The sequence below is a fragment of the Amphiprion ocellaris genome, chromosome 10, assembly GCF_022539595.1.
Source record: "Amphiprion ocellaris isolate individual 3 ecotype Okinawa chromosome 10, ASM2253959v1, whole genome shotgun sequence".
Classification (NCBI taxonomy): Eukaryota; Metazoa; Chordata; class Actinopteri; family Pomacentridae; genus Amphiprion; species Amphiprion ocellaris.
In genome coordinates this window covers 14,028,725-14,056,640 of record NC_072775.1, presented here as the reverse complement: position 1 = coordinate 14,056,640, position 27,916 = coordinate 14,028,725, and the positions used below count along the sequence as shown (strand labels likewise).

Sequence of the window (27,916 nt, the reverse complement as noted above, 5' to 3'; positions counted from 1 at the left end):
AATATTCAAAACTTCAGTAGAGAAGAAGGTCATGAAGTCTTCACTACTGAGGGCTAAAGGCTCCACAGAGCTGTGACTCTTTGTCAGCCTGGCTACAGTGCTGAAAAAAAAAAAACCTGAGGATGTTCTTGTTATTCTCAATTAAAGATGAATAATAGACAGCTCTTGTCCCTTGAATAGCTTTTCTATATGTGAGAAAACTATTTTTCCAGGCTAAATGAAATTCTGCTGAATTTGTAGAGCGCCATTGCCTTTTTAGTCTTCTTGAATTCTGCTTTAAGATGCACAGTTGTTCATTAAACCATAGCGCTATTTTATTATACTTTATTGCCTTCTTTTTCAGAGGGGCAACAGCATCAATTGATGTACACAGTAAAGCTGAAGTCCTGTCAACGAGATTATCCACCTGTGTGGGAATAACGTTGGGCGAACTGCTCTTTATTGTGTTGGCATTGAAGTAAACAAGAACAGAATCATTTCCTTAAATTTAGTTGCTGCATTATCAGACAAAAAGCTGCTGTAATGGAACTTCTTGGTCGATGCTCCGTTGTTCATTATTGTAAATGAGAAATACTTCTTTACAAAATACTGCAGTTTCTCACATATATTGGACATCAAACAACAGTGCTATATTTTTGCACACTTTTGATGTACTTAACTTGACTATTTCCATTTTATGCTGCTATATACCTTTAGATTTCAGAGAGAAATATTGCACTTTCTACTACATTACATTTATCTGACAGTTTTAGTTACTTTTAGGGTTAAGATAAGTAATATAACAAGCTCAATATAACACACTTGTAAAAATTAAATCAATGATTACCAACCATTTTAGCTTCTTACAAAAGGCAGTGTTTTGTCTAGGTCACATTTCTTCAACATAGATGTTTTTCCCTCTGAACTTCTCACATTGTTTCATTCAAAAACATTCCAATAATCCAACATCTTACCGAAAAGATTAAAGAAAAAATCCTGACGCGGAACAGATTTGGGCATCTAAATGAAGATTTTTCTTGTTTCATCTCTCATTAATCATGTGAAGATCACAGATTTATCTGCTGTCCCAGTATGTAAAAGTGTACATGTAATATTTCAAACTAGCGCCACCTGCAGCAGCTACAACTGACACACTGATGATTCACTCTTAACACTGATATTTATGCAGACATCATATCTAATAACATATCAGTTGGAGAAACAATACCAGTTTTAGTTTAATAATTTAACTACACAGTACTGCTAATGCGTGTGTAGTTTTACTTACATGCGTATGCAGGACTTTCACCTGTAATGGAATATTTTGCATTACTGAAGGTGCACTTTTGCTTAAGGATCTGAATATTTCTTCCACCGTAGGACACAGAATCCTATGTAAGCATGCAACGTTGTTCATAACCGCTCGTTATCTAATACCATAAAGTCAGATTTGACCACGTGTCCAGGAGTTTGTTTTCTACAGCTGCTGTATAGTCCTGTAAAAGTAATAAATAGAATACCATGTGCAGATAGAGGTCACGTGTAGTACCACTATCAAACAGCAGGGGGCGCAAGACCCCAGCTGTGACGATTGAAACTACTAGAAACATACAAGGCGATGAAGTGCGTTGTTTACGCCTACGCCAGGTTCAAGATGGCTGCTGGAGACAACAGCGGCAGGCCTCCTTGCCTTAGTTTCTCTGGTCCGGGTCCTTTGGGAAACAGCCAGCCCAGCAACAGCGTTTTCTCCATGCCAGCATCCAACGGCGGAGCGGTCGGTGCGGCCGGGGGAGCACAGGGAGCGACGAGGCGTCCCAACCCGCAGCTGGGGCCTGGCGGGGGAGACAGCAACGGTGTTTCGACCGGAGCTCCACCGACTGCGCAGAACTCCCTGCAGCAACCCGCTGCGGCAGGTGCTGCGGCAGCCGGAGCCATGGCCACCCCGGCGTCCAACATGGCAACCACCGCAGCGTCTAACGCTTCCCCGGCGGCGGCGCCGACAGCCACGCCGGCTGCTGCGTCCGTACTGGTGTACCGGGAGCCCGTGTACAACTGGCAGGCAACGAAGAGCACCGTGAAGGAAAGGTTCGCTTTCCTCTTCAACAACGAGGTGCTGAGCGACGTGCATTTTCTGGTGGGCAAAGGGATGGGGGTTCAGAGGATACCGGCGCACAGGTAAGAAGACTGCAGTACGAGCTCCGAAAACGCTCGATAACTGTGCGTCTGCAGAAAAGTTGATCTGTACCGCTGTGTTGACTCTGTCAGGTTTGTTCTGGCTGTGGGGAGCGCGGTGTTTGATGCCATGTTCAACGGAGGGATGGCGACCACATCCACGGAGATCGAGCTTCCTGATGTGGAACCAGCTGCCTTTCTGGCTTTGCTGAAGTAAGAAGCTGAGTGTGTCACTTATCACGATGATTTACATGCTTTCTGAGTGGGTGTGGTATTTACATAGAACATATTTGAGTAATGGGAAAGAATTGTCAAGACAGGTATTGAACCTTCTCTATCTTCTACAATAATATAATTGCATTGATTTGTATAATCTGCACACCTCCTGCAGGTTTCTGTATTCTGATGAAGTCCAGATCGGACCTGAGACTGTGATGACTACACTCTATACAGCCAAGAAGTATGCAGTTCCAGCGCTGGAGGCCCACTGTGTGGAGTTCCTCAAGAAGAACCTCAGAGCAGACAATGCTTTCATGTTGCTTACACAGGTCAGATTCCATCACCTAAGACACCTCTTGTTTTTATTGCTTCATTTGATTGGCAGGTGACCTTCATTGCAGTGCAGAATATTCTGTACATGTCAATTTAGTGCTGCTTTTGCTGCTCCAGAAGTTGCACGCCAAAAGTGCAAGGGATTTGCAAGAGAGTAAAAATTTGAAACACTTAAATTTAGCTGAGTATTCATTGAAATACCCAGCATGAGAGTATGTGAATGTTTGAATTGCTGTCTTGAGAAAGATTTAATTTTAGTTTGAGGCGAGGATTTCTGTAAACAGTGTTTTTTCCAGAATTTTAACTGTCTCACTTTGAGAACTATAAATGCAACTTTTGAAACATAACTTTAGTTTAACAGAAGAATCTAAACTTAAGCACCAAGACATTGTCTACTGAACTGTCATTCTTTTAAGTGCAGTTTAAAACTTTGAACTTGCCCATGTACTAAAACATGCTTATTTAGGTGGTGATGTCTTTTTCCTTTCAGGCACGGTTGTTTGATGAGCCGCAGCTTGCCAGCCTCTGTTTAGAAAACATCGACAAGAATACTGGAGATGCTCTCGCCGCTGAAGGCTTTACAGATATAGATTTGGGTAATGTGTTCCTTTGAATGTTGACACGATTGCTGCATGTTGTATTTCAATGAAGGTTTCTTTGTGTAGCACCAGTTCACTGCAGAAGTCATCTGAGGACACTTACTATCATATTATAGAGTGAAACCCAACAAATTGCTTTAGAATAACAGCCTGACTGATCATTGATTTTTCATCTTTGCCTCCATTAGATACGTTGGTGGCAGTGTTGGAGAGGGACACTCTTGGCGTGAGGGAGGTGCGTTTGTTTGGAGCTGCGGTGCGTTGGGCTGAAGCTGAGGCTCACAGGCAGCAGCTGCAGCCAACACCTGAGAACAAACGTAAAGTCTTGGGAAAAGCTCTCACTCTCATCCGCTTCCCTCTCATGACCATCGAGGAGTTCGCTGCAGGTGAACAAGAATGCAGAAAGCTGTCACTGCTGCAGTTTCTCTACTGATAAACATACATAAAAGCACACTCTGATTCACGCTTCGATGTGTGTCTTCGGTTGTGTCGTCGTCCCTTCAGGTCCAGCCCAGTCCAGTATTCTGACTGACAGAGAGGTGGTGAGTCTCTTCCTCCACTTCACCGTTAACCCAAAGCCTCGTGTAGATTTCATTGACCGGCCTCGCTGCTGTCTCCGCGGGAAGGAGTGCAGCATCACACGTTTCGGTCAGGTGGAGAGCCGCTGGGGCTACAGCGGGACAAGCGACCGCATACGGTGAGTTCATGATTAACTTGTATAGCACCTTTCAAAACACAGTTACAAAGTCCTGTACAATAAAGCATGTTTCAAATTAGACAAATGAAAACACATTTAAACAAATACGATCACAAGCATGCAATATGCTGATAAAATAATTTTAAAAACTTTTTTTTTTTTTGATAGCACAATTAAGACAACAGTCATAATGTCAAAGTACCTTCAGTAAAAAGGATTATGATTGGCCTTAAAAAGTTACCTTAATAGGTAACTTGCAGTCTTATTTATGGTGTGATTTTACTTGAGGAATATACATATAAGGGATGAAATCCCTACTAAATTGACTTAAAATCGTATTTTACCTGATCATAACACATAATAAGGCTGAGACCTTACAGTGTTTTTAGTTATTGTGAAGGAATGAATTAATGTAATATTACAGCTAAGACCCTATGGCATTATAAATTACAGAACTTAACCCACCTAATATAAATAACTGACTAATTTATAGCTGAAATGTTACTCATAAAATATAATACATGAAACCCAACAAACCCAACTATGCTTCAAATTTACTGAGATTTTATGGTATGTTTATTTAATTTAATCATTTATTATTTGAACTAAAATGAAGCTTATGATCTCAGTCTACTAAAATAATTACAGAGTATTAAGTGAAAATAAGTCCACTGTCACTTTTAATTTTAGAATTCTAATTTTAACTTAACACATGTTTAATCATTGAAAAATAGATTAAAGTTGTGTTACATTTTATTAATGTAAATACTTATGCCTATTAGTTTTCAGTTAATCAGTCAAGAACAGACTAAAGAAACGATGAAATGCGTCCATGCCCTGTAGAGCCAGAGACTTTTTTGTTCCTTTTTCCTCTGCTTATTAGTTTGTAACTCCTCTAAAATATATGTGGATGAGGCAAGAGATACATGAGGAGAGAAGAGTCGAGGCATTAGACGTTAAACAGAATGAGACGTCCTTGTTTCTTAGCCATAGGATGTGTGACAGCTGTGTCATTTGTCTGTTTTTTGTTGTAGTCTACTGCTGTATTTTATGATCACTGTTGGACAAGCAGAACAGTGTGGATGACTGCGTGCAATTTGTGTTTACTCCTACTCCAATTCACAATATGCCATAATGTAATAAGTATATACATATTCAGTATTTCCCCATATAATATTTGTATGAGCAGCACTATACAGAAACTGAACTTCAGAGAGTTTGATTGGGCAGTTGATTGTCATATATAACTAATGCACCCCATGACTAGCCTACAAAATAAACACCTACATAGTGACAGTGTGGATACACCTGCACATCCTCTGCATCCTCACATACTTTCAGCATAACCGTCCTCTCTCGCCGAGGTACATTTTTGGAATTAAGGCAGAAGAACAGAGGAGATGATGTGGGACAAAATAGAGAAATGAGAAGAGCCTAAATTCGTGGTTGACATAACTTTCAAAAGCCAGCATGTGATGGCACTAAAATCACTAATAGATGCATGCCTTACTAAGAAGGAGCCATTGGTAACAATGCTAGGTAAACCTGTACTTTTCTTATAATGACATGTCAAACTGTCACAGGTGAAAAGTGTCAAATTGTCTAGAAATCTACTGAGGGACATGCATTTAAATGAAACCCCAATGTATGTACATATTTTCCTGCCTTAACTTGAATCCTCTCCTTTTATATTTGCAGGTTTTCAGTAAACAGAAGAATATTTGTGGTTGGTTTTGGACTCTATGGTTCTATACATGGACCCACAGACTACCAAGTCAACATACAGGTACGCTTCCTGTCAGCGTAACTTGTTCTAAAAAATTTTGGTTGTAATGCACAGTGCGTTGTATCATGTGTTTTGGATGTGTTGCGTGTGCTCCAGATAATCCACACAGACAGTAACACAGTTCTGGGGCAGAACGATACAGGCTTCAGCTGTGATGGGTCAGCAAACACCTTCAGAGTCATGTTCAAAGAACCGGTGGAGATTCTACCCAACGTCAACTACACTGCCTGTGCCACACTTAAGGTCTGTAATATGGAAATCACTTATGCAAGACACATGTCCTAGACTTAAGAACTCCTTTTTCATCAGTCTATTCTGCTAATTAACAAGATCAGTGTGCCTCCAGATTAGATTCTTGTAATGTAGAAATCTTCGTATGATTATGTATGAGCGTGGCTGAGTAAAGAGTCACTTGGGAATTGTGTTAGTAATTGTGTATTTACATATTTGACAAAGTTGGCCTTAAGGAGTCGTAATGAATTTCGGTTTAAGATGGCACTAAAGTTGTATTGTGTTGTAAAACGTTAGCACTGCATTGTTTAGCACTGTGTTGAAGCACAGGTAAAACTGCTTATTTGTCAAATAATTTGAGATGATCAAAATTGCCGCTATGCAGTGTGTATTTACCCGTCTGTCTGTGCTGCAGGGTCCAGACTCTCATTATGGGACTAAGGGAATGCGAAAGGTAACACATGAGTCATCATCCACTGGCACAAAGACCTGTTTCACCTTCTGCTACGCAGCGGGCAACAACAACGGCACTTCCGTAGAGGACGGACAGATTCCTGAGGTCATCTTCTACACATAGTCACCTCAGACATCGCAACGATCTTCCATCAAATGTGACAACCTGACACCAGCGCAGGGCCACACCTCAGCAGCCGTACTGGGGACTAATCTGTCAGACTTCATACTGTTCCCTCCATATAGTGCACTTCTGTTGGCCGCATGGGAAGACAAATAGCTGGGAGGAGATGTAGGTCACTACACGGGGCGTAGCTCGTCACATGAGATGCTGCCTCTCTCTTTCTCAGCGGCTTCCTTTCATCCCTTTGTGTTGTAGTGATGCCAGCCTCTGAAACAGACATGACTGTAACCGACTCCACAAGGGAAAGAGGGAGGGAGGAGCCTCTCAGATTATTCACAGTATCGATGTCACTGCTGCGGATTGACGGCATAAGGCTTGACACTGAATTCTACTTAAGCTGTACGATTCCCCTTCCTGTACTCCACAGCATTAGTGCAAAGGAGGCTCGCAACTGTATGAATGTACAGTTTATCAGATTTGCCAAGACAAGATCCTCATCAGCGTTTAGTACAGACTAGAATTTCACTCAACTCCACGTTAGCTGTAACTTCCATAGATTGACAGACTCCATAGGCTTCACGAAATCTTGGCGAATTTGAACCAAACTTCATATTAATCTTTAACAGTATGATTATGGTAAGCAGTTTTTCGGGTTTCTACATACAGTACAATCTGTGATATCTTGTGTCCTTGCTTGGTAGTTGCCTATACCCAAGATACCTTGCACTTCTTGGCCTTGCATATGTTTATTTGGTTGTTCTATGGATGCACACTAACTCTTCAGATAAGTTTCTTTTAAGCTTTGTTTTAAAAAGTGTGGGCGGAAGAGCTTTCCCTCTTGGTGCGGACATTAAAGGGTTGTATATTAAAGTGGCATTTATTAACATTATATATGTAACTTGAATAAGTATCGATTAAAGAGTGAAGACAAAAGTATTGTGGTGCTTGTTTTTTGGAGGGGGGAAGAGCTGAAACCAGAGTAACTGCTAACCCACAGTGAAAAATCAACATTTTGTTAGAAAGTTGGTTTAGTTCCAGTCTTACATCTGTTCCAGAATGTAAGTCCTTTACTAATCCAGCAGCTGGTTAGATCAGTGTAAAGACTGGAAATGGAAAAACAACGTGGTTTGGACTAAGAAATCTACTTATCAGCAAATAAAATGAAGTACAACTCAGATAATAAAATGTACAGTATGGCAGTTAAGAAACAGAAAAAAGTTATAAAAGAATACCAATAAAATAGTAAAACTTTAGACAACAGGCAGTAAGGGTGACTCAGTAGCCCAGTGGTTAGAGTGCAAAAGCCTTCAAGCAGTGAGTTGTTGGTACAATTCCCACCTGACCTGGACCCTTATTGCATGTCATTGCCCAACTCTCTTTTCCCTCATTCCCTGTCTCCAATGTAATCCGTCAAATAAAGGTGAACATTTTAAAACTAAATAAGTTGTTACAATTTCCTTATTAGTGCAAGATATTACGATCTGAAAGTAGCGGACATTCCTTGGAAAACAATTTTTTTTGCAGATTTATTTAACTTATTTAACTTAATTTATTTAACTGTGTGGCAGCTTCCTCAGGTTTGCTGGTACCTTAGACCAGGGCTATTCAATTAAAAATTGACTCGGGCCGGATTTTCAGACTAAGAACATGAGCTGGGCCGGACATTTTTAGCAGACAGTGAGCAAAGTTAACCGTTTAAAATAAACACAAGCAGATAAGGTAACAAACACACTGGATGTTTACTAACGTACTGCCACATCCAAAAGGACATAAACACAATAGAAGAGCAGTACTTAAACTAAACCTGTGCTGAAATACTGCTTCTTTAAATTTTACATTTCAAACACACAACTTCAACACATTTTGATAGGTAAATATAAGCACAGGTTAAGGTGCATTTGAACATAAAAACTAAGTGCCGTTTAGAAACACCATCTTTTGTTTGGGTCACATCTCAAAGTGCATTAAAAAGTAACTTGCTTAACAGTAACTTTTCAGAACTTGAGACATTTTTCTTCTTTTGAAATAACAAAAAACTGAGTTTGTCCCTGTCCATATTTGGTCTCATCTGAGACAGTCACATCTTCAGTGCATATAATCAAAAAAAATAAACAGTAGGCACAGTGATAGTTAGTATCCCTTTGGAACGAAATAAAGCTGACATCAAAGTGCATAATAAAGTGCAACTAAGTGAAATAACTGTCAAAACAAAATGTCTTTCTTAAATATTAAACTTATAATAAGTGAACATAAAATAGTCACATAAATACATAAAACTACCTTTAGTGTCTGCTACAGCACGCTGCTTTGTTACACTTACCATGTCTCGAAGACATCTGTGGCGAGAATGTTTGACGTGTCAGACCTGTTTGATAGCAGATGTCACACTCGTCTTAACTTTATCGTCCGTTAAAACTTCATCCACGACAGCCAACATGCAGTCCTTCACAGTTTCTGAGTCTGTGAACAGCCTCTTTTTCGTGGCCCTTTCCTGAGCTGTGCAGTTCCGCTTCATTGTTGTACAGCTCCGGTTGTAAGATGCAGTCAAACTCTGAATTATAGCCGCTCTCTCATGACATCCCTCGGGAAAGTTTGTCTGAAACGCAGCATGTTTTTCAATGTGGTGTCTTCGGACATGATAATCTTTCAGCGCTGCAAAGCACTCGTTGCAGAGTAAACGCATTGGTTTGGCGTTCAGACTTGGTGGTAAATAAATAAATACTTGTCAGTCCACGCAGGATTAAACCGACGGTTTTCTTCGACGATTTGTCGTTTCAGGATAGAAAAAGACATGCTGCTATTTTCGCCTGTATAGAACTGCTAATGTGAACTTTTCAAACGCGTCTCGTCAACGCAAGGCATTGTGGGTTAGTTGCTAGGTTACGGTAAGTGTTGCATTCAATGTTTGCAATAATGTTGGAATTTTTGTAAGAACTTGTCAGCGTTACTGAAAGATGCTTTTCTGTTTTTCTCGGACCCAAGTCCCAGTCACTCGGCAGTTGCTTTAGGGCCACTCGAGGGTTGCTTTCGGGCCGCATGTGGCCCGCGGGCCGCTAACTGAATAGGGCTGCCTTAGACTATATTGTGTTAACAGGTGGGTTTTGATGTCACTAGACAGAGTCATAAATAGCAGTTTCACACGTGGAGAAATTACAGCAAGAACAACATCACTGAGCTAACCAGCACACATTCACCGTACAGCAGCGAGAATATCCCAACTCTCATCTGACCCACACAGGCAGAGTGAATATTACTAGAGAAGTAGAGAAATCTCAAAAGAAAGAAGAGTTTAGAAGTCACATTTTCATCACGAGTTGTTTTTATTCATTACATCCACTGAACAAAGTTCCAGTCCAGTGAGTTTGACTTCTGTAAGTTTATTGTGATTTCCATGATTTAATCTGGGCATGAACCATTTAAATATGCATTATTGCAGCAGTACCACAGTGCACTGTACAGGCCCACCATTACAACTGCTTTGATCCAATTGTTCCCCAAAACCCTCTCCCTAGGCACTTGGTGTACTGTAGCTGTGAAATGAGAAAAGCATTGCTGCTTCCACTAGCCTACGACGAAAGCTTAAGCTTTTTGTTTCTGCTCCGGACTCCAAGTCAAAACAATTTGTGCGATGTATCTTTAAGCCTGTGCAAAGATTTTAAAGTGCCCACGGGGTAGGGTTTAGAGATTGATTTGGTATATTAATAATAATCCGGGGTCAGTGTTTACAGTTTGTCCAAGTAGTTGTCAAGGGCGGGTATGCCCTCCTTCAGACCTTTGCGTTTCCTAATTTCAGCCACAACTTGGAAGGGTTTGCTGGCAGCATCGCTGGGGTCTCCCTGGAGAATCTGCCAGTGATCGAATACACACTGAGGGAAGGCCTGGCCTCCAGTGTTACTGCGCAGGTCAGCTGTGAACCCTGCAGGAAACAAATACACATGAAAAGCGCATTTTTAAGCACTGCTATACCTTTGTCTGCTAAAAATGTGACTTTAATGTTAAAGCAAATTCAGATGAAACTGCTAAGCATCTGTTTAAATTCTGGTTTGCTGTCTATTGCTGAGAAGTGAAAAATAAATCAGATGAAAAATGTCATTATGTATGAATATGTTTACTCCCCTCTGGAAAATGTAATACAACACATACAATATGTATCTTCACATACACTTCAAATATCCAGTTTAATCTTTAGACCTTTGCAGCAGTCTCTCTCTCACCCAAAGTTTTTTTTAAATCATGCTGCCTCCTCATACAATTTCTCCAATAAAATCTCGAACCAAGACCAAATTAATAAATAAATGCAAATCTTGTAAACCAGGGTTTTGTAACATCTGAGACTCTAGACATCCTCTCAAACAAAAGGTACCCTCTTGTCCTCCCTGAATTTACTCATTTAGTTTTGCTCAATTCCTGGATGCCCATGAGGTCTCATTAAGATAAAATAGCTTAATATTGAATCACTTCTGACCACACAAAACTCACAAAAAATATCTGTCCTGAGGCATATGTTAGTTTTTTAAATCTAGGAAAGTTAGAAAAGCAGTAAAAATCTAACAGGCTTCAAATTCCCAAAGCTAGTGTACTACTGTAACTCTGAAGTATCTCTTTCACCTTGGGCTATTCTATATGATCTCATTTTGATAGCTAAGACAATACATAATGTAATATTTTGCTCATTTCCATTCACTGAGCTTCCCATGAAACAGGAAAAGCCCACAATCCACTTTGAAAACCTCTTTTCTGAAAACATATCCACATTGATTAGGATTAAATCTGAGTTACTGGTTCGATCTCACACAGGACATGATGTTACAAAATCTCACCGAAGGATTCGTTGACTGGCAGGTAGGCTTTCACCACAAACATGGGAGTGCCCATCACTTGGGATTCCTCAAACACATGACCTCGTTTCCTGTTCAACACGCCATAGATCCCACCGACCACCTGCTCTGGACACTGCACGGACAAAATGCACAGATGGCCAGTGATGTCTTTCTCACATTAAAGGTTAGCTCCACAGTGACTGAGCCAAGTCAGCTGCCCATATCAATTATGAAACAGGTTCCTCTGTATACTGACCTGTATCTCCACAAGATAAACTGGCTCCATTAGTCGGGGCTGAGCGGTGAGCTGGCAGGCGTACAGGACCCTGCGAGCTGTGGGAATAATCTGTCCTCCACCACGGTGGATGGCGTCTGCGTGCAGTGTAACATCATGAATGTCATAGCGAATTGCACGCATGTTTTCCTCACACAGTGCACCCTGCAGGATGGGATACAAGCACAAGCTTTTAAGTAGCCGTACACTGTACTGTATCACAAACTTGTCTGATTTTACAGAGATACTAATTAAAAAAGCAACATGAGTCAGAATTAATTAGTCACCCACCTCCTTAGTGGCCCACTGGAAACCAGCCACTACGCTGTCCTTGATCTCATTGAGGTACTGAACTCCCTTTGTGACGTCTATTAGCAGGTTGGGCCCGGTTCCATCTGGACCGAAGCACCAGATCTTCCTGGCTTCTGTCACCTCCCACTCGTACTTGTCAGCGAGGTAACGTGCACGAACCTTGAGCTCCTGCCGGGAACTGACCTCTCCCTTCTCGATATCTTCAGCCAGGCCATCAGGGAACGGACGGGCCTTCATGAAGAGACGATTGTGCTTGTTGGGGGACTTGGACAGACACATCTGGTCTGATTCCTCTGACACCGTCTCTCGGTAAGACACCACTGGGTCTGATTTCTGCAAAGAGATAAAGGAAAGGGTCAGAAGTGAGAGTGTGAGTGTTATTGCAATGAAGTGGGGATTCTTTAATTTCCTGATAATACTGACACCACAGAAACACTAAAGCCAAGGAAACACCAGTGCTCAGTATTTAAGTCTATTTGAGTCTAGCTTAAAACCAATTTTATCCTGTTATATTCTCAAATCACACCAAGAAGCTGTGTATTTGAATTTGGGGGGTTGGGTCTATTCCATTTCTTGTGAACAGTCTCTGTAGAAAGTTTTGTAAAGAGCCCATATTATGCTTCTTGGGTTTTTCCTTTCCCTTTAGTATGCTATAGCTTTCTTGACACATGTACAGGGTCAGCAAACTCACAAAGGCCAAAATCTACCAAATGGAGTCATTCTGTACTACAGAAAACACTCCTTACCTGCTTGAATTGCCTTATTTGAATGCCCTTCTGTCTTATCCACATCACTATGTAACACATTTGCCTGACTAGCAGTTAGTTTGGCCCCCAAAGAATGAGCAGCTTCCCCACCTTAATTTTTTTGCTCAGAAATCTGAAGTTATGATGTTTAACCAACTTTGCATCACTGATGTTGGGCTAGCTGACCAATCAGAGCAGACAGGGCTTTTCAGACAGGGGCCTTAAAAAGAAACTAAATTGGAGCATTTTAGGCAGAAAGGATGAGAAGAGGTGCTACAGCAATGTAGAGTATGAGAAAAAATAATGTGTTTTTGAACATTAATGCATGTAAACATATTCTAGTAGACCCTAAAAATAAAATGTAGAATATGTGAATATGCATAATATGGGCTCTTAACTTAGATAAGACTTTTTTGGCAGCAAAAGTCCAACAAACAGGTGAACTAGCAGAAGCTAGAAACAATGTTGGCCTCATCAAACTTTTTTGTATATAAATCCTCACTTCTGCAACATGTACTGCACCCAGCCAGCACCTTATAGAAAAGGTAAGCCACTTTCTCTGTCCTCAGTGGCTCACCTTCAGTGGAATGCAGGCGTGGTCCTCCTCCAGGTCCTTCAGGCAAATCTCCAGGTGCAGCTCTCCTGCCCCGGCGATGATATGCTCCCCGGACTCTTCGATGATGCACTGCACCATGGGGTCTGACTTGGCCAGGCGCTTGAGGCCCTCCACCAGCTTGGGCAGGTCAGCAGGATTCTTGGCCTCCACAGCAACTCTGACCACAGGGCTCACACTGAACTTCATCACCCTCATGTTGTGGGCCTGCGCATAGAGTCGCACAGGTAAAACACTTGGTTCTTTTTGTGTTGTTGTAACAAGAAACCAACAGTGAACAATCACTAGCGGTGTGGCAGTATTTAACCTACAGCACACTCTATGTCCATAGATGAGTAAAGAAAAGTTACTTGTTCAAAGGTGGTAATGGTTCCTGTCTTAACCAGGAACTGGTCAACTCCAACGAGACCCACTATGTTACCACATGGGACGTCATCAATAGGCTCCACATACCGGCCCATCATCAGAATAGTCCTGGATGGACATAGTGACAAAAAAATGCCAACAAATACATAAAAACAAGACAAGGGGTGAGCAGAACTACTTTTCTCTGTTCACCTACAACCTCTGTACAGTTTCTACAAGAATATGCTCACCTCTGGATGGGTTTGATGTAGAGATCTTCCTTCTTGCCAGGGCTGAAGTTTGGCCCCATGATGCGCACCTTCAGGCCTGTGGACACACAGCCAGAAAACACACGACCGAAGGCGTAGAAACGACCCTTGTCGCTGGTTGGGACCATCTTGGAAATATACATAATCAAAGGAGCCTTGGGGTCACAGTTCTTAATACCTGAGAAGACAGTTTAGACAGAAAGTTGGAGATATAAGAAAGCCGAAATAAACCATGATGATTTTTGAAGCCACATAGGGACAATCAGAATGCTCCTTATTGAATGATATCTGCTTCTGAAGTCTTCTACTGACCCATTGCAGCTTCGTCGTCTCCAGGCCCTTCATAGAGCAGCTCACAGCGGTACTTCTGTGCAGTGACAGGGGAGGGAAGGTGAATGGTGATCATTTGCAGCAGGGCCTCTCCGGCAGGCAGCCAGCGACGCATTACAGCCTTCAGCAGGGGCTTTCCCTCCTTCTCTTTGTCCTCTGAGTCCAGTTTGATATCCAGCTTTTCAATTAGCTTGGCTGTCTCTTCCTTTTTGAAATTCATGATGGCATCAAACACCTGGGAGGGAAGTTAGAAAAGGACAAATATAAGGCATCAAGCCAAGTAACTTTTTTTTATCCTTCACTTTAGTAGAGGCCCTGTGAATATGATATTATATACATATTGTGATGACACAGTTTTTAGTTTGCATTTAGTTTTTAGTTTGCAGTTTTTAGTTAGTACTATTTAATTAAATAGTACTAATCTGTCTAAAATATTGTGATTTAAAGTCACTATTTAACAATACGGACACAAATGGAAAGTCCACCCTATTCTGATCATCATATGAACTTCAAACTGTAGATTTATTACACTGTATTTTCAGTCACCTTAAAGATGGGATCCAAAACAAGCTGGCAAAAGGTTCGAGGGAATTTCTGGCCATCAGGTCCAGTGGCTGTCTTGCTGAATTTGCCAGCTTTTGGATCAAAGAATCTGGAAGAAACATATAAATTATTGCAGAATATTATGATATTAAATTATCAGGATGTCAACATATTTCGTATTGTCTTGTATTGAATTAATACGTTACTGCATTATGTTAAGGTCACTTAGACAAGATGAGCAGCACATTTAAAAGAGCAATGTAAAACCAGCTGAAAACCTTGTTTTTTCTGACATCTAGTGGTGTAACTCCTTACTGCACTGTACTGCAGAAATGTACTTTAGGGGTTTGTGCACAACTGTGGGTTGTGGTTACAGTCCCAATCTACACTTTAAAGCCTTGATTATAGTCCTTTGCAGACACTCACATGGTCAGCTGTGGACAACACAAATGCATCTGTTATATTCCTTTTGTTGTCTGCTGGAGAATCAGGTTGTACCTACAGTGTATTCCCTGCATGCACATTATTACCCTTGAAACACAGTCACCACACAGACGCTTACACACTCAAGTAGATGACAAAATTCTTTAAATGGTATAAATGAGAACAGGACAGCAACTTTACCTATCATGTCACCTTGACAAGCCAAAATCTGTTTTGTACTATTGTTGGTTTAGGACTTTTTATGTTATATTGTCTAGTTTATTCACGGTCGAGGTAATTAATGAACGCATATTGGGAATTCAGAATCATACTATCAACAACACAAATGTGGCATTCGATCACCATCAGGTTTATACTGACATGTTGCCTCTGGGATTCCCTGTGTTTAAATGTCTGATCAGACAAAGTGTGTAAAGAAAATGCAGACTTCATAAAGGGTCCTCATGTATTAGATGATTTCATTGTGGGCCAGCTGTAAATCTGACCTGACTTAGCTAAAATGTGCCTGTGAGTCTGTGAGTGTTGACATTAGGATTGGACATATTCTTCCCTCCACGCCCAGCATCACTGATGCAACAGATTTGAAACTATAACCGGAGAGGGCAGCAAGTTGCAGCATTTCAGCCTGGTGTTACTTACTCTTTTACGTCAAATACATGGATAACTTCATGTATATGCACCTATCTCCCCACAGTTTCTTCATCATGTCCTCCACCTTCTTACACCTCTCTGCTGGTGCCATCTGACCATCTCCTTTAGCAGCGAACTTGGCCACATACATCTCAGCAAATTGTTTCAAGGTGAAAGCCCAGCCGTGGAGGCCAGAACCAAACCCAACTGTACCAATAACAGGATCAATCTGTGGGGGGAAATTACAGCATTTATAGATAAAACATACAATATAAAATCTACTGTGACTTTTCTCAGTGATTTTGGTGCATAACTGTGTGTTTGTGGGGATTGTGCATGTGACTCACCATGATATTCCCCATGGGTCCCCCCTCATCTTCTCCATAGGTGGAGATAATGACGTTGACGTTCTCCACGATACGCTGGAAGGTCTGGTAAAGCTCATCTGGCTTAAGCTGCAGCTCAAGCAGAGCCCGGTCCATCTTGTTCATCATCAGAACCGGCTTGATGCGCTCAGCGATGGCCTGCCGCAGCACAGTCTCAGTCTGCACACACACACCTGTGAGGAAACAAACAGGTGAGCCACAGATGTAAGGCCTGAAGAAATGATCAAATATGATCAGACCATCTAAAAGTTTATGCAAGTACAGCCAAAACGATTAGTTGACTAATCAGGTGGTAATTTGTCAGAAAGTCACGCAATTATTTTGAGAATTGTTTAGAGCATTTGTTTGATGTTTCTCATTATTTTCAAATTTTTTACAACCCAAAAAATCACTTCAATAATGGAAAATATAATCAGTAATCATAATCAACATATATATATATATACTTTTACTTGTAATACCCTAAGTATAGTTTGCTTACTATGGCTTACATACTTTTGCTTGTGTTAAATTTTCAAGCAGGACTTTTATTTGCAACAGAGTATTTTTACAATGTGATATTAGCGCTTTTATTTAAGTAGTAGATGAGAATACTTGCTCGACCACTAGAAGGCCGCAGTGTTGAACATTACCTGAGACACAGTCCACCACCACCAGGGCTCCATCAGTTACTCTGAGGGCAGCAGTGACCTCAGAGGAGAAATCAACGTGACCCGGAGAATCAATCAGGTTGATGAGGAAGCCTTTTCCGTCTTTACACTGCTTGATGAACGCCAAGTCGTTGTCTCCAAGCTCATAATACATAGAGATGGCCCTGTTTAGGAGAGAGACAAGCGTTTACCATGCGTCTACCATTTAGTTAAAAAAAAACAACAGCAAAGGGTAAACTAAATAACTTGAACTAAATGATTCATGTCAACATATTTAGGCTGCATCATCTAAAAACTGGCCCCAAACTGGTCTGACTAAACATCCTGTGTACATTTTTGAAAATGCAAGCAGTGTCTACTTTAGACATCTTCAAACTTGATATTTAAACAAAAGCAGAATTGTGGCACTAAAAGAGGAGACAAACGTGTATTCTTCCTTTGTAAATTCATTAGGCACTTTTTTAAAGTAAATGGTCAACATGTAAATAAAAGTATAGTCTGATTACGAATCAGCCTAATATCCATTCTGGCATCTTTCAAATAATCAGTGGAAATGATGGCTACCTTAAGGCTCAAATCTAATTCTGAAAGACCAGAAATGATTGAGGCAATTAAGAATTTAAATATAATAGCATTGGAGAAACACTGCTCTTTATTTGTAATGTAACTGCTGATAGACCACATAACTAATGTTTATTGCAACTGACTGAAACAATACAACAGGTGCATTTGGAAATTAAAGGCCCCAAAAACCTTTTTTCTTAATCATCGTCTCCCTACCAACAATGAGTTATTACATGCGCACGCCAAAGTAGAAGAGTTTTGGCTGCTTCAAATGATAGATTCATGTCAGTGCTGTTTTCTCTGTGCTGTTCCAGCTTGTTTGAAATGGGCTTATTTCTAAAGGTGGCCTCACATATTTCCACACACCCATCAAGCAGTATCTCAATCAAAATGTGATGAAAGCTGTGGGGTTGTATCTCAACCTGCAGCCACATAGACCTGATGATGCAGAAAAGCCGCTTTGTTGTTGTTTTTAAGGTCGAATTCTTAACAAAAAATACTCAACAATAGGAATTTTATTTGTTTATTTTTTTCAGGACTGATGAAAATTGTGGATAATTGAGAAAGACTTAAAACTGATGAACATGAACTGTTAAACAGCATGTGATAGCAGGGAGCCAGTCGTTCATAGCTATGTTACATTATTAATAAGGATTACTGTAACTGATTATATCCAATAAAAATAGAATTGGTGACAGCAAAGTGTCCCGTGACACAAGATGCTCCCTTCTGTTTGCTATGAGAGCGACTGAACAGTTTGCCAGTAAAGCGGCAGCGGATTATTCAGGCATTTTCAGTGAAAACTGGGCAGGTTTGTGTAGGATTGAGGTGTTTATTATAACATCACTAGCATCTGCTATGTTTCCCTCAAAACACATCTCCGCTAATCCACCAGAGCTGCTCAGTTCTGCAGATGAGCTCAACGGTCCGTGTCTGTAAACAGTAGCTTTTAGTGTTGATTACGTTGATGATGGTGGTGCGTGGTGTGGGCGGGGCACTGCTGTGGGACTACTAAAAAAGATGGCCTCTGCATTAGAACCAAAGCAGTGCATTCAATTAGTTTTACTGGTAATTAGTCAATAAAAATAATAAAACGGCTCATTTGGAAAATGCTGAATATCAGTATGCATTACTGAATATTTTTTCCACTAAAAGTGAGCTATAATTGTTGCTAATTTACTCAGACATATTCACTGGTAACAAGAAATACTTAAGAGTTCAAGTGATGTTTTGCAGACCTTTAATAGGCTGCACAACGAGCACAGAGCTGTTTCTACACCCACTTCTCTGAACCACATACGTTGATTTGATGGTGATGCAGCGCTCCTGCTCATCTTTGCGGGTGTCTGTGAAGCGGGTCTCTCCTGCACGGGATGAAGCAATGATCCCTGCTTTGGACACCAGCGAGTCAGTCAGCGTGGACTTCCCATGATCCACGTGTGCAATCACAGACATGTTTCTTATGTTGGACTTTTTGTCCATGATGGCACGGATCTGATCCACAGTGAAGTTCACCTGTTGGGAGGGTTTGAGGGGCAGGGGTACATTCATCCATTTACAACCAGCACACATTCATTTTATTCATCATATGCATCTATTTCTGTCCACTACCGGACCTCCACAGCCTTTCCAAGTAGAGTTATAAAAAGAAAGACATGTTTGAAACTGAATCTAGGAGGAGGGAGACTGGGCCTGCATGAGGACTTTACCTTCTGGGTTCTAACCCGATCAGGAATTACTGAGTCACCATTTCATTTGCTGCAGCTGAATGAGGACAAGCCAACACGTGTCGCAATCACAAGCAAACAGAATGTCTTCATTTTAAACCTCTTAAAATGTTCACTTAAAGATTAACGAGAAAGATGCATTAAATCAGCAACATAAAAGACTAACAGGCACAAAATATGCACCTTTTCTTCAACAATCTGCCCTTAGGAGAATAGATCTGGGGTCTGACCACTCAGTTTATTATTTAAGACATAATATATGAGGAAGGGCGGTTCAGTAAGAGCACAGTGACACCATTTTGAGGGGTGTTTCTCTCTCAGTGTGACAGGAATATAGAAAACCATCACTGCAGGCCTCTGTGAGCTTTACTAGGCCTAACATGAAATTACTTTGATATAATATGAAAGAAAAATAAGCACACAACATAATCCAATATTATTAAACACTATTCTGGCATCTTAAATGTATTCAGCCTGCATAATAATTCCAGAAATACGAAATAATCCAGAGATTCACTGAAACAACCAAAGCCTATATGGTGATGATAGTTCATTTTCAGTCGTCCACCAGCACTGTCATGAAATGCAGCGCAGATCTCTGTCGGTTACGTCTTGCTGTGGGCCTACATGTGATTATTTCTCAAATAGAGTGACGCACCATCCTCTAATCCAATATAAACCGGCAACTCAGTAAGAACTGGATTCACCAAGATAATGTTAGTCATGTCGGGAACAAGACCTTTCTCTTCATATAGGTAACATGGGTTCAATGCGTACTTTCTACGTGTGCGCAGACCAAATGCAGACTTGGAAAGCGGACTGCGGACCCAGTCATGTTCATACAGACGGTCGCATTGCCTCTCAGACGGAACACAGAGAAATAAGGCAGTTTTAAAATACACAGCAGCTAGTTACAGATTGTGTGTCGAGCACAGTGAATTAACATATCACAGGATTTCTGGAGAATATACAACTTCCCAGCGTGCCTAAGCTCCAAAGATAGAAATAATGAATCAATTAAAGCTCCTACTTTGATTGCAACGCTTTTATTACGAAATTATAGGGTGCTAATAACCGGTAATCTCCGTTTAGATTCTCTCCGTTTGTTTTGGGGACCTTGCACCTGCGCAGTCGCCGCGCTTGCAGTGCGGACAGTCCGCGCGGCCGCAAATTTTGGGCTTCACGCGGACGTCCGCAGAGGCTGTCAAAGCCCGCATCGGTGTACGCGCACGAAAATCATGAACTGGCTCGAATATTTCTGCAGTCCCGCTACAGCAGCTTTATTGTAAAGACTTCCCAAAGAGCGTCACAGAGCGGCAGAGCGGCCCGTGCGGTCTGAGGCCACAGCCCGCTGAATCAGCCGCCTGATGCTGCGCATGTTACCACAGATGACACACAGAACCGGAGTGTGATCACATAACGCCAGCAGCCAGCGGCATCCATTTCACACACCTGACAGGCTCCAGTTCGGCTTGTTGGACCGAATCTGTACATGAAGGTTATTCGTTGGAAAGCCTGACAGCTCGCCTGTCAGCCTTAGCAAATATACTAAACACACAAACAGCACATTTAACAGAAAAACAGACTCACCATGTTGTCTGCAGGTCGTCGGTCTTTGTGTGCGACGGTTTATTGCTGTAGACCATAGACCGTATATAAAAGATGGACGGAGCGTCACCGGCCCAGATATGTGAAATCAACCCGGAAGTGCCTTAAAAAGCGTCGCTTTTGTAGTCCGCTAGTGCTCCCTACAAGTGTCTACTTGTGCTGTCCTGTGACGTCACCAGTCCCAAGCACTGGGGATGCGTCCTTGCTCCGCCCACTTCACTTGAGCCTCGCATCCCGGAATGCATTTCGCGCCCATCGACAGCGACTGTGGAAGAGAAAACCCACAACTGTAAAAGATAATTTTCGAATTACTACTGTTGTATAACTACAATTACTACACATTCCTGTTTACAGCTTACAGCGTAAGAGCACATCTGTCCTCCCACCTCCCAACTCTTAACATGATCACTGCATTATAATATAATATTATTATAATCACAATATTATTATTCTTATTAATTTTAAGCAATTATTAATTTGAATATTTTTTAATACAATATACTATTTTCCAGTTAGAAAAACAACTAAATAGTAATCTGTTTCAAATAAGTGTTTGTCCATCCACTGATAAACCCTATTTATAATTGAATAGTTCAACTGTATCACAAACTACAGCTGACAAAAGAAATAAATAAATGAATAAACAAGTGCTTCTAAAACATTACTTTATGAAGATATCGGAACACTCAGCATATATGCATGCAAATTATTTTTAAAAAGAATTTGATATAATGTCTCATGGTCTTGTAAATGTTCTCTATAATTCACATAACATAGTGAACGCGCTGAGATAATGACGTCATAACGTTAACTGAGGAGATTTGTACTTCCGGGTTGTACTCGACAAGTCCGCACTCTGAAGTACGCAACAGTCTGCTGGAGGCGCTGACAGACGGTGACAGGAGAGACGCTGCTGCTGCTACGGGTGACTGGTTTGTTTCCAAACTGTTTTATGAAACATGCGAACACCAGTGTGGTTTCTTTATTTCACAGCACAAGTGTTATAATTAGTGGTGGGACGCGATCCAAAAAAAAAAAAAAATCGAATTAATTACAGGGTTTGTAATTAATTAATTAATTAATCGTGATAGATCGCATTTTTGTCAAGTAGCAATATTTGACACAATAAGCAAAATTTTTCAACTCAAATTTTGAGTTGACGACTGAACTGAAGAATATACATATACGTGAACTTAAACAGCAAAAATGTTTATGTTCCATTTATATTTATCTGTGCATTTTTCATCTGTCTACTACATTCACAGATTACTGCAAGCTCAAAGTGCAATTGTTATATTCAACATTTCATTCATTGGATATGTTCTTCCTTTAACTGACTTACTGCATTGACCTTTAAAGCACGTCTAAAGTTTAACGCATGTTGCATCCAAAATTTGACACAATATTAAGTGATGCTAGTCTTGAGTATGAATGCATATAATGCTTATATAATCACATCGCATTGTCATAGCTTACAATAGAATTGTTGTTGTTTACTTTATTGCTGTTTACTTTATTGTTGTTTACTTTGCTGTTTACAGTATTGCTGTTGTTTATTAGGGTCCGAGCACCGAATGGTGCGAAGACCCTATTGGAATGCTAGGGTTTATTAGGGTCCGAGCACCGAATGGTGCGAAGACCCTATTGGAATGCAAGGAATTATTCCTTCTTATTATTATTATTAGGGTCCGAGCACCGGCGGTGCGAAGACCCTATTGAAATGCTAGGGTTTATTATTATTATTATTATTATTAGGGTCCGAGCACCGACGGTGCGAAGACCCTATTGGAATGCAAGGAATTATTTATTATTAGGGTCCGAGCACCGACGGTGCGGAGGACCCTATTGGAATGCAAGGAATTATTTATTATTATTATTATTATTATTATTATTATTATTATTATTATTATTATTATTCTTTCTTTGCCCGCCGGGAAATTGCCATTTTTGGCGGCCTTATCATACCCCAAAACGCGTCAAACTTGGCATGCTCATCAGGACTGGCGAAAAATTTGATATTTTAGGGGAGTTGCGCATGTGTGGGGCAAAATGGCTCCAGAGCGCCCCCTGGAAAATTGAAAATTTGGTCATTAGGCCAACTTGAACGACGTTTCATCTACAGTTACCAAATTTTGTAGGCATATTCAGCACATCAGGAAACCCAAAAAAGTCAATCATGGCCACGCCCTAAACCCAACAGGAAGTCGGCCATCTTGAATTAGCTGTAAATTTTTCAAAATTAATAACGCATCGGGGATAAGTTCGAGAGACCTCAAATTTGGCCAATATATGCAAACACGCGACCTGATGAAAACTTATCAAAATGTTCATCTCATTTCAAAGGGCGTGGCCATGGCGACTCCCAAAAAAATGGATCCTTCGCCATGAAACAGGAAGTGGTGTCTAACTCAGCTGTACATGCTCCAATCTGCCTGAAATTTTACTGTGTGATCAATGTCCAGCCCTGACAACATGCATATGGTTATATACATTGACAGTCATAGCGCCACCTTGTGGTAGCAGGAAATTGACATTTTTTACACTTTGATGTACTATTCTTAGCACATTGATCAGATTCACCTCAAATTTGGTGACATAAGCCAGAACACATTGATGATGATGCCCAGAGAAAATGGTGGCTAGTCATCAAAGGGCGTGTCTGTGGCGGCGCGGCGAATTTCGATTTCTCGCCATGAAAATTGAATTATTAATATCTCAGCTGGAAATGGTCCAATCTGGACCAAACTTGATATGGTGGACACCAGTCCGGGTCTGAACACATCCACACTCATAAATGTGGAAATACTCATAGCGCCACCTATTGGCAACAGGAAGTAATTGTCATTACATTTGCAACTACCATTGCCGGAAACTTTGTCATATCATCTTGAAAATTGGTCAGCTGAGTGGTTATGCCTAGACGATGCCACAGTGTGAAGATTTTGCCGATTCATAAAACACTGTTGCCGTGGCAACGCATCATTGCCGTAAACAAAGTAGTTTTTGACAGGTTAAAAATGCTCAAATGCTCGCCAAAATTACCACACATATCTGGACCGGCAACCCATTTGATATTTTAGGGAAACTGCCCATGTGTGTGGCAAAATGGCTCCATAGCGCCACCTGGAAATTTTCAAACAGTTACTACGGCCAGTACGTTTTAGCTAGAATCATGAAACTTGGCAGGCACATGTAACTCGTCAAGACACACAAAAATGTAATTGACACCCATGCCCAAAACCCAACAGGAAGTCGGCCATTTTGAATTATATGTCATACGTTTTGACGATTTTGGGTCATTTTTAGACATTTTCAAAAGCTATAAACTCAAACAGGGTAACTAGCCCTGGACATGGTCCAATCTGCCTGAAATTTTACACGTGTGATCAGAGCCCAGCCCTCATTGCATCCATAGGCCGACATGCACTCTCGGTCGCAGCGCCACCTGGTGGACGTGCGTGGATTCGCCGACCAGCAAGGATGCGAGGACCCGTCCAACGCTGCTTGCAGCTTTAATTTACTTTGTGGTCGCAACAACTTGTAAAGATATGGAAATGATTTTAATTTGATATTCATTTCCACGTGTAGTAATCCTGACACCACAGCATACAAACTAAACAGGAACTATTAAGGAAGAAGTTTCGGTTATCTCCCTGCCTTGTAAATGGAGAAAATTTAGAAATGTAATTTTTTATTTTTAAAAAATGCATAAAAGTTTTCTTGGTGCATGAACTGAGGCTGCTGACTGACCTTATATTGCACAATGTTCAATGTCTTTAAATATTTTCACAGTAAGGATTCATCTGTCGATCTATCTATACCTGAAACCTGATCCTCTGTATATAGTCTTCTACATGTTTGTTGTTTTTTCTTTTTAAGAATAAAATCATCTGTATATAATGCTATGGGCAATTTTTGCACCGTTTTTTTCTTATTCTTGCACTGCCTTTATACTCTTATACTTTCTCCTTTCCTAAGGAAGAAGTTTCGGTTATTTCCCCAGTTATGTTTGAAATGTAACATTACTTCTTCAGCTCAGTGCATCAGTGATCATATTGGTTTAGTGGTTGGAAGTCAATAAAACATTAGCGTCAGTCAAATTGAATGCGTCAGTGGATGGAAGTGGTGGTTGCCTTGTGCTGCTCTTCACTTCACTGCAGCTCCATGGCTCCATCTGCTGGACGGACAGAAGTGCAGCAGCTGATGGCAGCTTCTTTGACCTCACGCTGCTGTCAGACCCACAGATTAGGGTTTATTTCAGATACATATAATAGAAAATAGTAATTAAAAAATAAGCTGATGTTGTATTTTTGCAGCAGTGAGTTTTACAGGGTTAAGAGCAACCAGTCAAAGGTTATTACTGAGGATTTTAAACAAAAACATTCAGGCAAACAGTTAACATCATAGGGTGCCTGACATCTTTGTTTTTTTTCCGGGTCGATACCGATTTTTTTTGTAATCAAGGAGATCAATAACCAAGATTTGGAATCGCTACACATTTGCAGAAAAAATAAAGTTTTTGAACAGCACATAAAGTTAAGTTAAAATTAAAATAATCACGAGTTGCAGCCTTTGCTTATTTATGTTTTACATGCTGAAGTTGTCCTTCAGTGTTTCACTGATCAGATTGTGCTGTGGGCAGGAACAAGATCAGAGGGAGGCAGCTGCAGCAGACCCAAAGTAGTTTCACATTCATTTATCTGATCAGATTTCAGGGGGCTTTTTTTTTTTTTTTTTTTTTTTTTAAGAAATGGGACCAATAATTGAAAACATGCTAAATATCAGATGGGATCATTGGTGTCACAGGACATCTGCAGACACAGGTCAAAGATTACAAGGAGTTTATTTAACGAATGAAACTAAAACCAACACAGAAAGGATAACTAAACCAAGGTGAAAACAAAAAGGGGAAACCAGACTAATTGTAGGAGAAAGGTTCTGGTTTCAAAGTCTCTGGTCTGGCAGAGAGCGGAAGAATGAAGAACCGGGCCTTCGTGGATTAAGGTCATTGAGAACAGGTGAATCAACCCCCACACCTGTGAGAGAGATGGATGGATGGATGGATGGATGGATGGATAGATAGATAGGTAGGGAGGTAGATGGACCATAGATAGATGGATGGATAGGTAGATTCTGCAGTGGGGAAATTTTCAGTGTGGCAGTAGCAGATAGGAAAAAAAGTAAAAAGAAAAGCAGCACTCAGTGCACAGATATAAATAGATGTTTTCTCCTTAGAGAAGAAATAGAAATGCTTGTAAAAAAAAAAAAAACCTTGTGAAATTGCATATATTGACTTATTTACATTTTATTGCAGTTACTTCATGGGTGATCTGAACTACTGGGAGCAGGCTTGATTGAACACAGTCTGACTGCCGCAGGAAGGAAGGACCTCCTTCAAACATCGTGGGTGAAGCAGTCTGTCCCTGAAGGAGCAGCTGGTGATGGTCCTGTTTCCTGCAGGGGGTGGGAGATGTCCTCCATGATAGACAACAGCTTTGTCATCATCCTCCTGTCTAACACCAGCCCAGGACAGAGCTTGCTTTCTTAACCAGTTTCTTTAGTCTCTTCCTGTCTGCAGCCGTGATGCTGCTGCTCCAGCAGACCAGTCCATACAGGATGGCTGATACCACCACACAACCATAAAAGGTCCTCAGAATTGCTCCCTGCACCCCGAAGGACCTCAGTTTCCTGAGCAGGTGAAGTCTGTTCTGACCTTTCTTACACCGTGCGTTGGTGTTCTATCTCTAGACATGTTTGAATGTCTTTATCAATAAATGGTCAAACACATGTTGAGTGTCAGTTCAGCTCTTTGTTCCACACATGTATATGTTCCTATGTGATTGGTGTCTTGCAGTCAGAGTGTAAAGAATTGAAGCTGTCAGAGGCTTTCTGTGGTGAAGAGGCTGCAGGACATCAGCTGCTCCAACAGGTGACGCCTTTGTTCTTTGGCTCCAACCAGAACCAGCAATAAATCAGCATGAGCTGCAGCTTATCCACCTCATAGAGTGTATAATAAAGAAACCAAGAGGTTTTAGTTGATAGCTGTCTCTAGTGAATGACCAGCAGTGTCTTGTTCAGGTTGTGAGGAGAAGTAAAAAGCTTACAGCAGCTGGTATTCCCAGGTAGTCTCCCATCCAAATACTAACCAGGCCCAACCCTGCTTAGCATTGCAGATCAGATGAGATTGGGTGTATTCAGTCTCAGAAACAAACCTACAATGTAAGTTCTGTACCTCACATGATTCAAATCTCCACTCACACCTTTTATTTGTCCTTTGATTGCTGCAGTACTGATTGATGCCATCATTTAAGCCAATTTACAACAACACCTTGTAGGAAATGTGGTGCAGAGGTAAGTTCTGTGCCTCACATGTTGAAGGTCCATGGTTCAAATCCCCACTCACACTTTTTATGTGTCCTTTGGATGCTCCAGTACTAATTGCTAGCATCATTTAAGCAAAGTTAGAGTAACATCTTGTAGGACAGGTGGTGTAGAGGTAAGTTTTTTGTCTGGCATGTTGAAGGTCCCCGGTTGAAATCCACCTTAGTATCTTTATTATCTTCACCTCCTTAATAGTTTTGTGTACCATCATTTACGAAAACTAACAGTTACACCCAGCAGGAAGGATAGTGCAGTGGTAAGTTATCTGCCTCTCATCCAGGAGGTTTTTGGTTCGAATCCAGCCCAGGGCTCTTTTGACACTTTTTAAGATAAGATAAAGATAAGATAAAGTTCTTTATTTCTCCCCACTCCAGGGGAAATTTACATTGTTACAGCAGCTTTATTTACAATATATACATACTTTGGCTGTATGACAACCTCTGTCAACCATCATTACAACAAAGTCCACGAAGGACCTTGTGTGAAAGATAGCTCACACATAGGTTGTGTGTCTGTCATGTGGAGGGTCACGGTTCGAATCCCCACTGGGAACCTTGCGGAGGATGATAGCGGAGTGGAAAGGTTGTGGTCTGTGGTGTGGAGTGTCAGTGGATTGGAGTTGAAGGGTGGTTCCTGCAAAACCAGGAAGTTGCTGGAAGAGCGCAAAGAGCGCAAAGAGCG

At 41.0% G+C, this 27,916-nt stretch overlaps 2 protein-coding genes across 2 annotated transcripts; one reads left to right on the top strand and one right to left on the bottom strand.

Moving 5' to 3' along the window:
• Positions 1 to 1,582: 1,582 nt before the first annotated feature.
• Positions 1,583 to 7,529, top strand: LOC111572305 (BTB/POZ domain-containing protein 2-like). The gene is made up of 9 exons (XM_023275907.3): positions 1,583 to 2,154; positions 2,245 to 2,364; positions 2,543 to 2,699; positions 3,194 to 3,299; positions 3,491 to 3,688; positions 3,807 to 3,999; positions 5,698 to 5,785; positions 5,882 to 6,028; positions 6,432 to 7,529. Exons 1-9 carry the CDS (start codon positions 1,598 to 1,600, stop codon positions 6,591 to 6,593), a joined length of 1,728 nt encoding a protein of 575 aa, XP_023131675.1. The 5' UTR covers positions 1,583 to 1,597; the 3' UTR covers positions 6,594 to 7,529.
• A 2,360-nt stretch (positions 7,530 to 9,889) lies between these two features.
• LOC111572304 (elongation factor 2) lies at positions 9,890 to 20,991 on the bottom strand. The gene is made up of 14 exons (XM_023275905.3): positions 20,837 to 20,991; positions 18,820 to 19,034; positions 16,938 to 17,119; positions 16,267 to 16,478; positions 15,970 to 16,148; positions 14,849 to 14,954; positions 14,285 to 14,537; positions 13,955 to 14,150; positions 13,709 to 13,832; positions 13,323 to 13,565; positions 11,979 to 12,332; positions 11,670 to 11,852; positions 11,414 to 11,546; positions 9,890 to 10,509 (listed from the first exon to the last, which is right to left on the bottom strand). The coding sequence occupies exons 1-14, from the start codon at positions 20,837 to 20,839 to the stop codon at positions 10,316 to 10,318; spliced, it is 2,577 nt and encodes an 858-aa protein (XP_023131673.1). The 5' UTR covers positions 20,840 to 20,991; the 3' UTR covers positions 9,890 to 10,315.
• Positions 20,992 to 27,916: the final 6,925 nt, after the last annotated feature.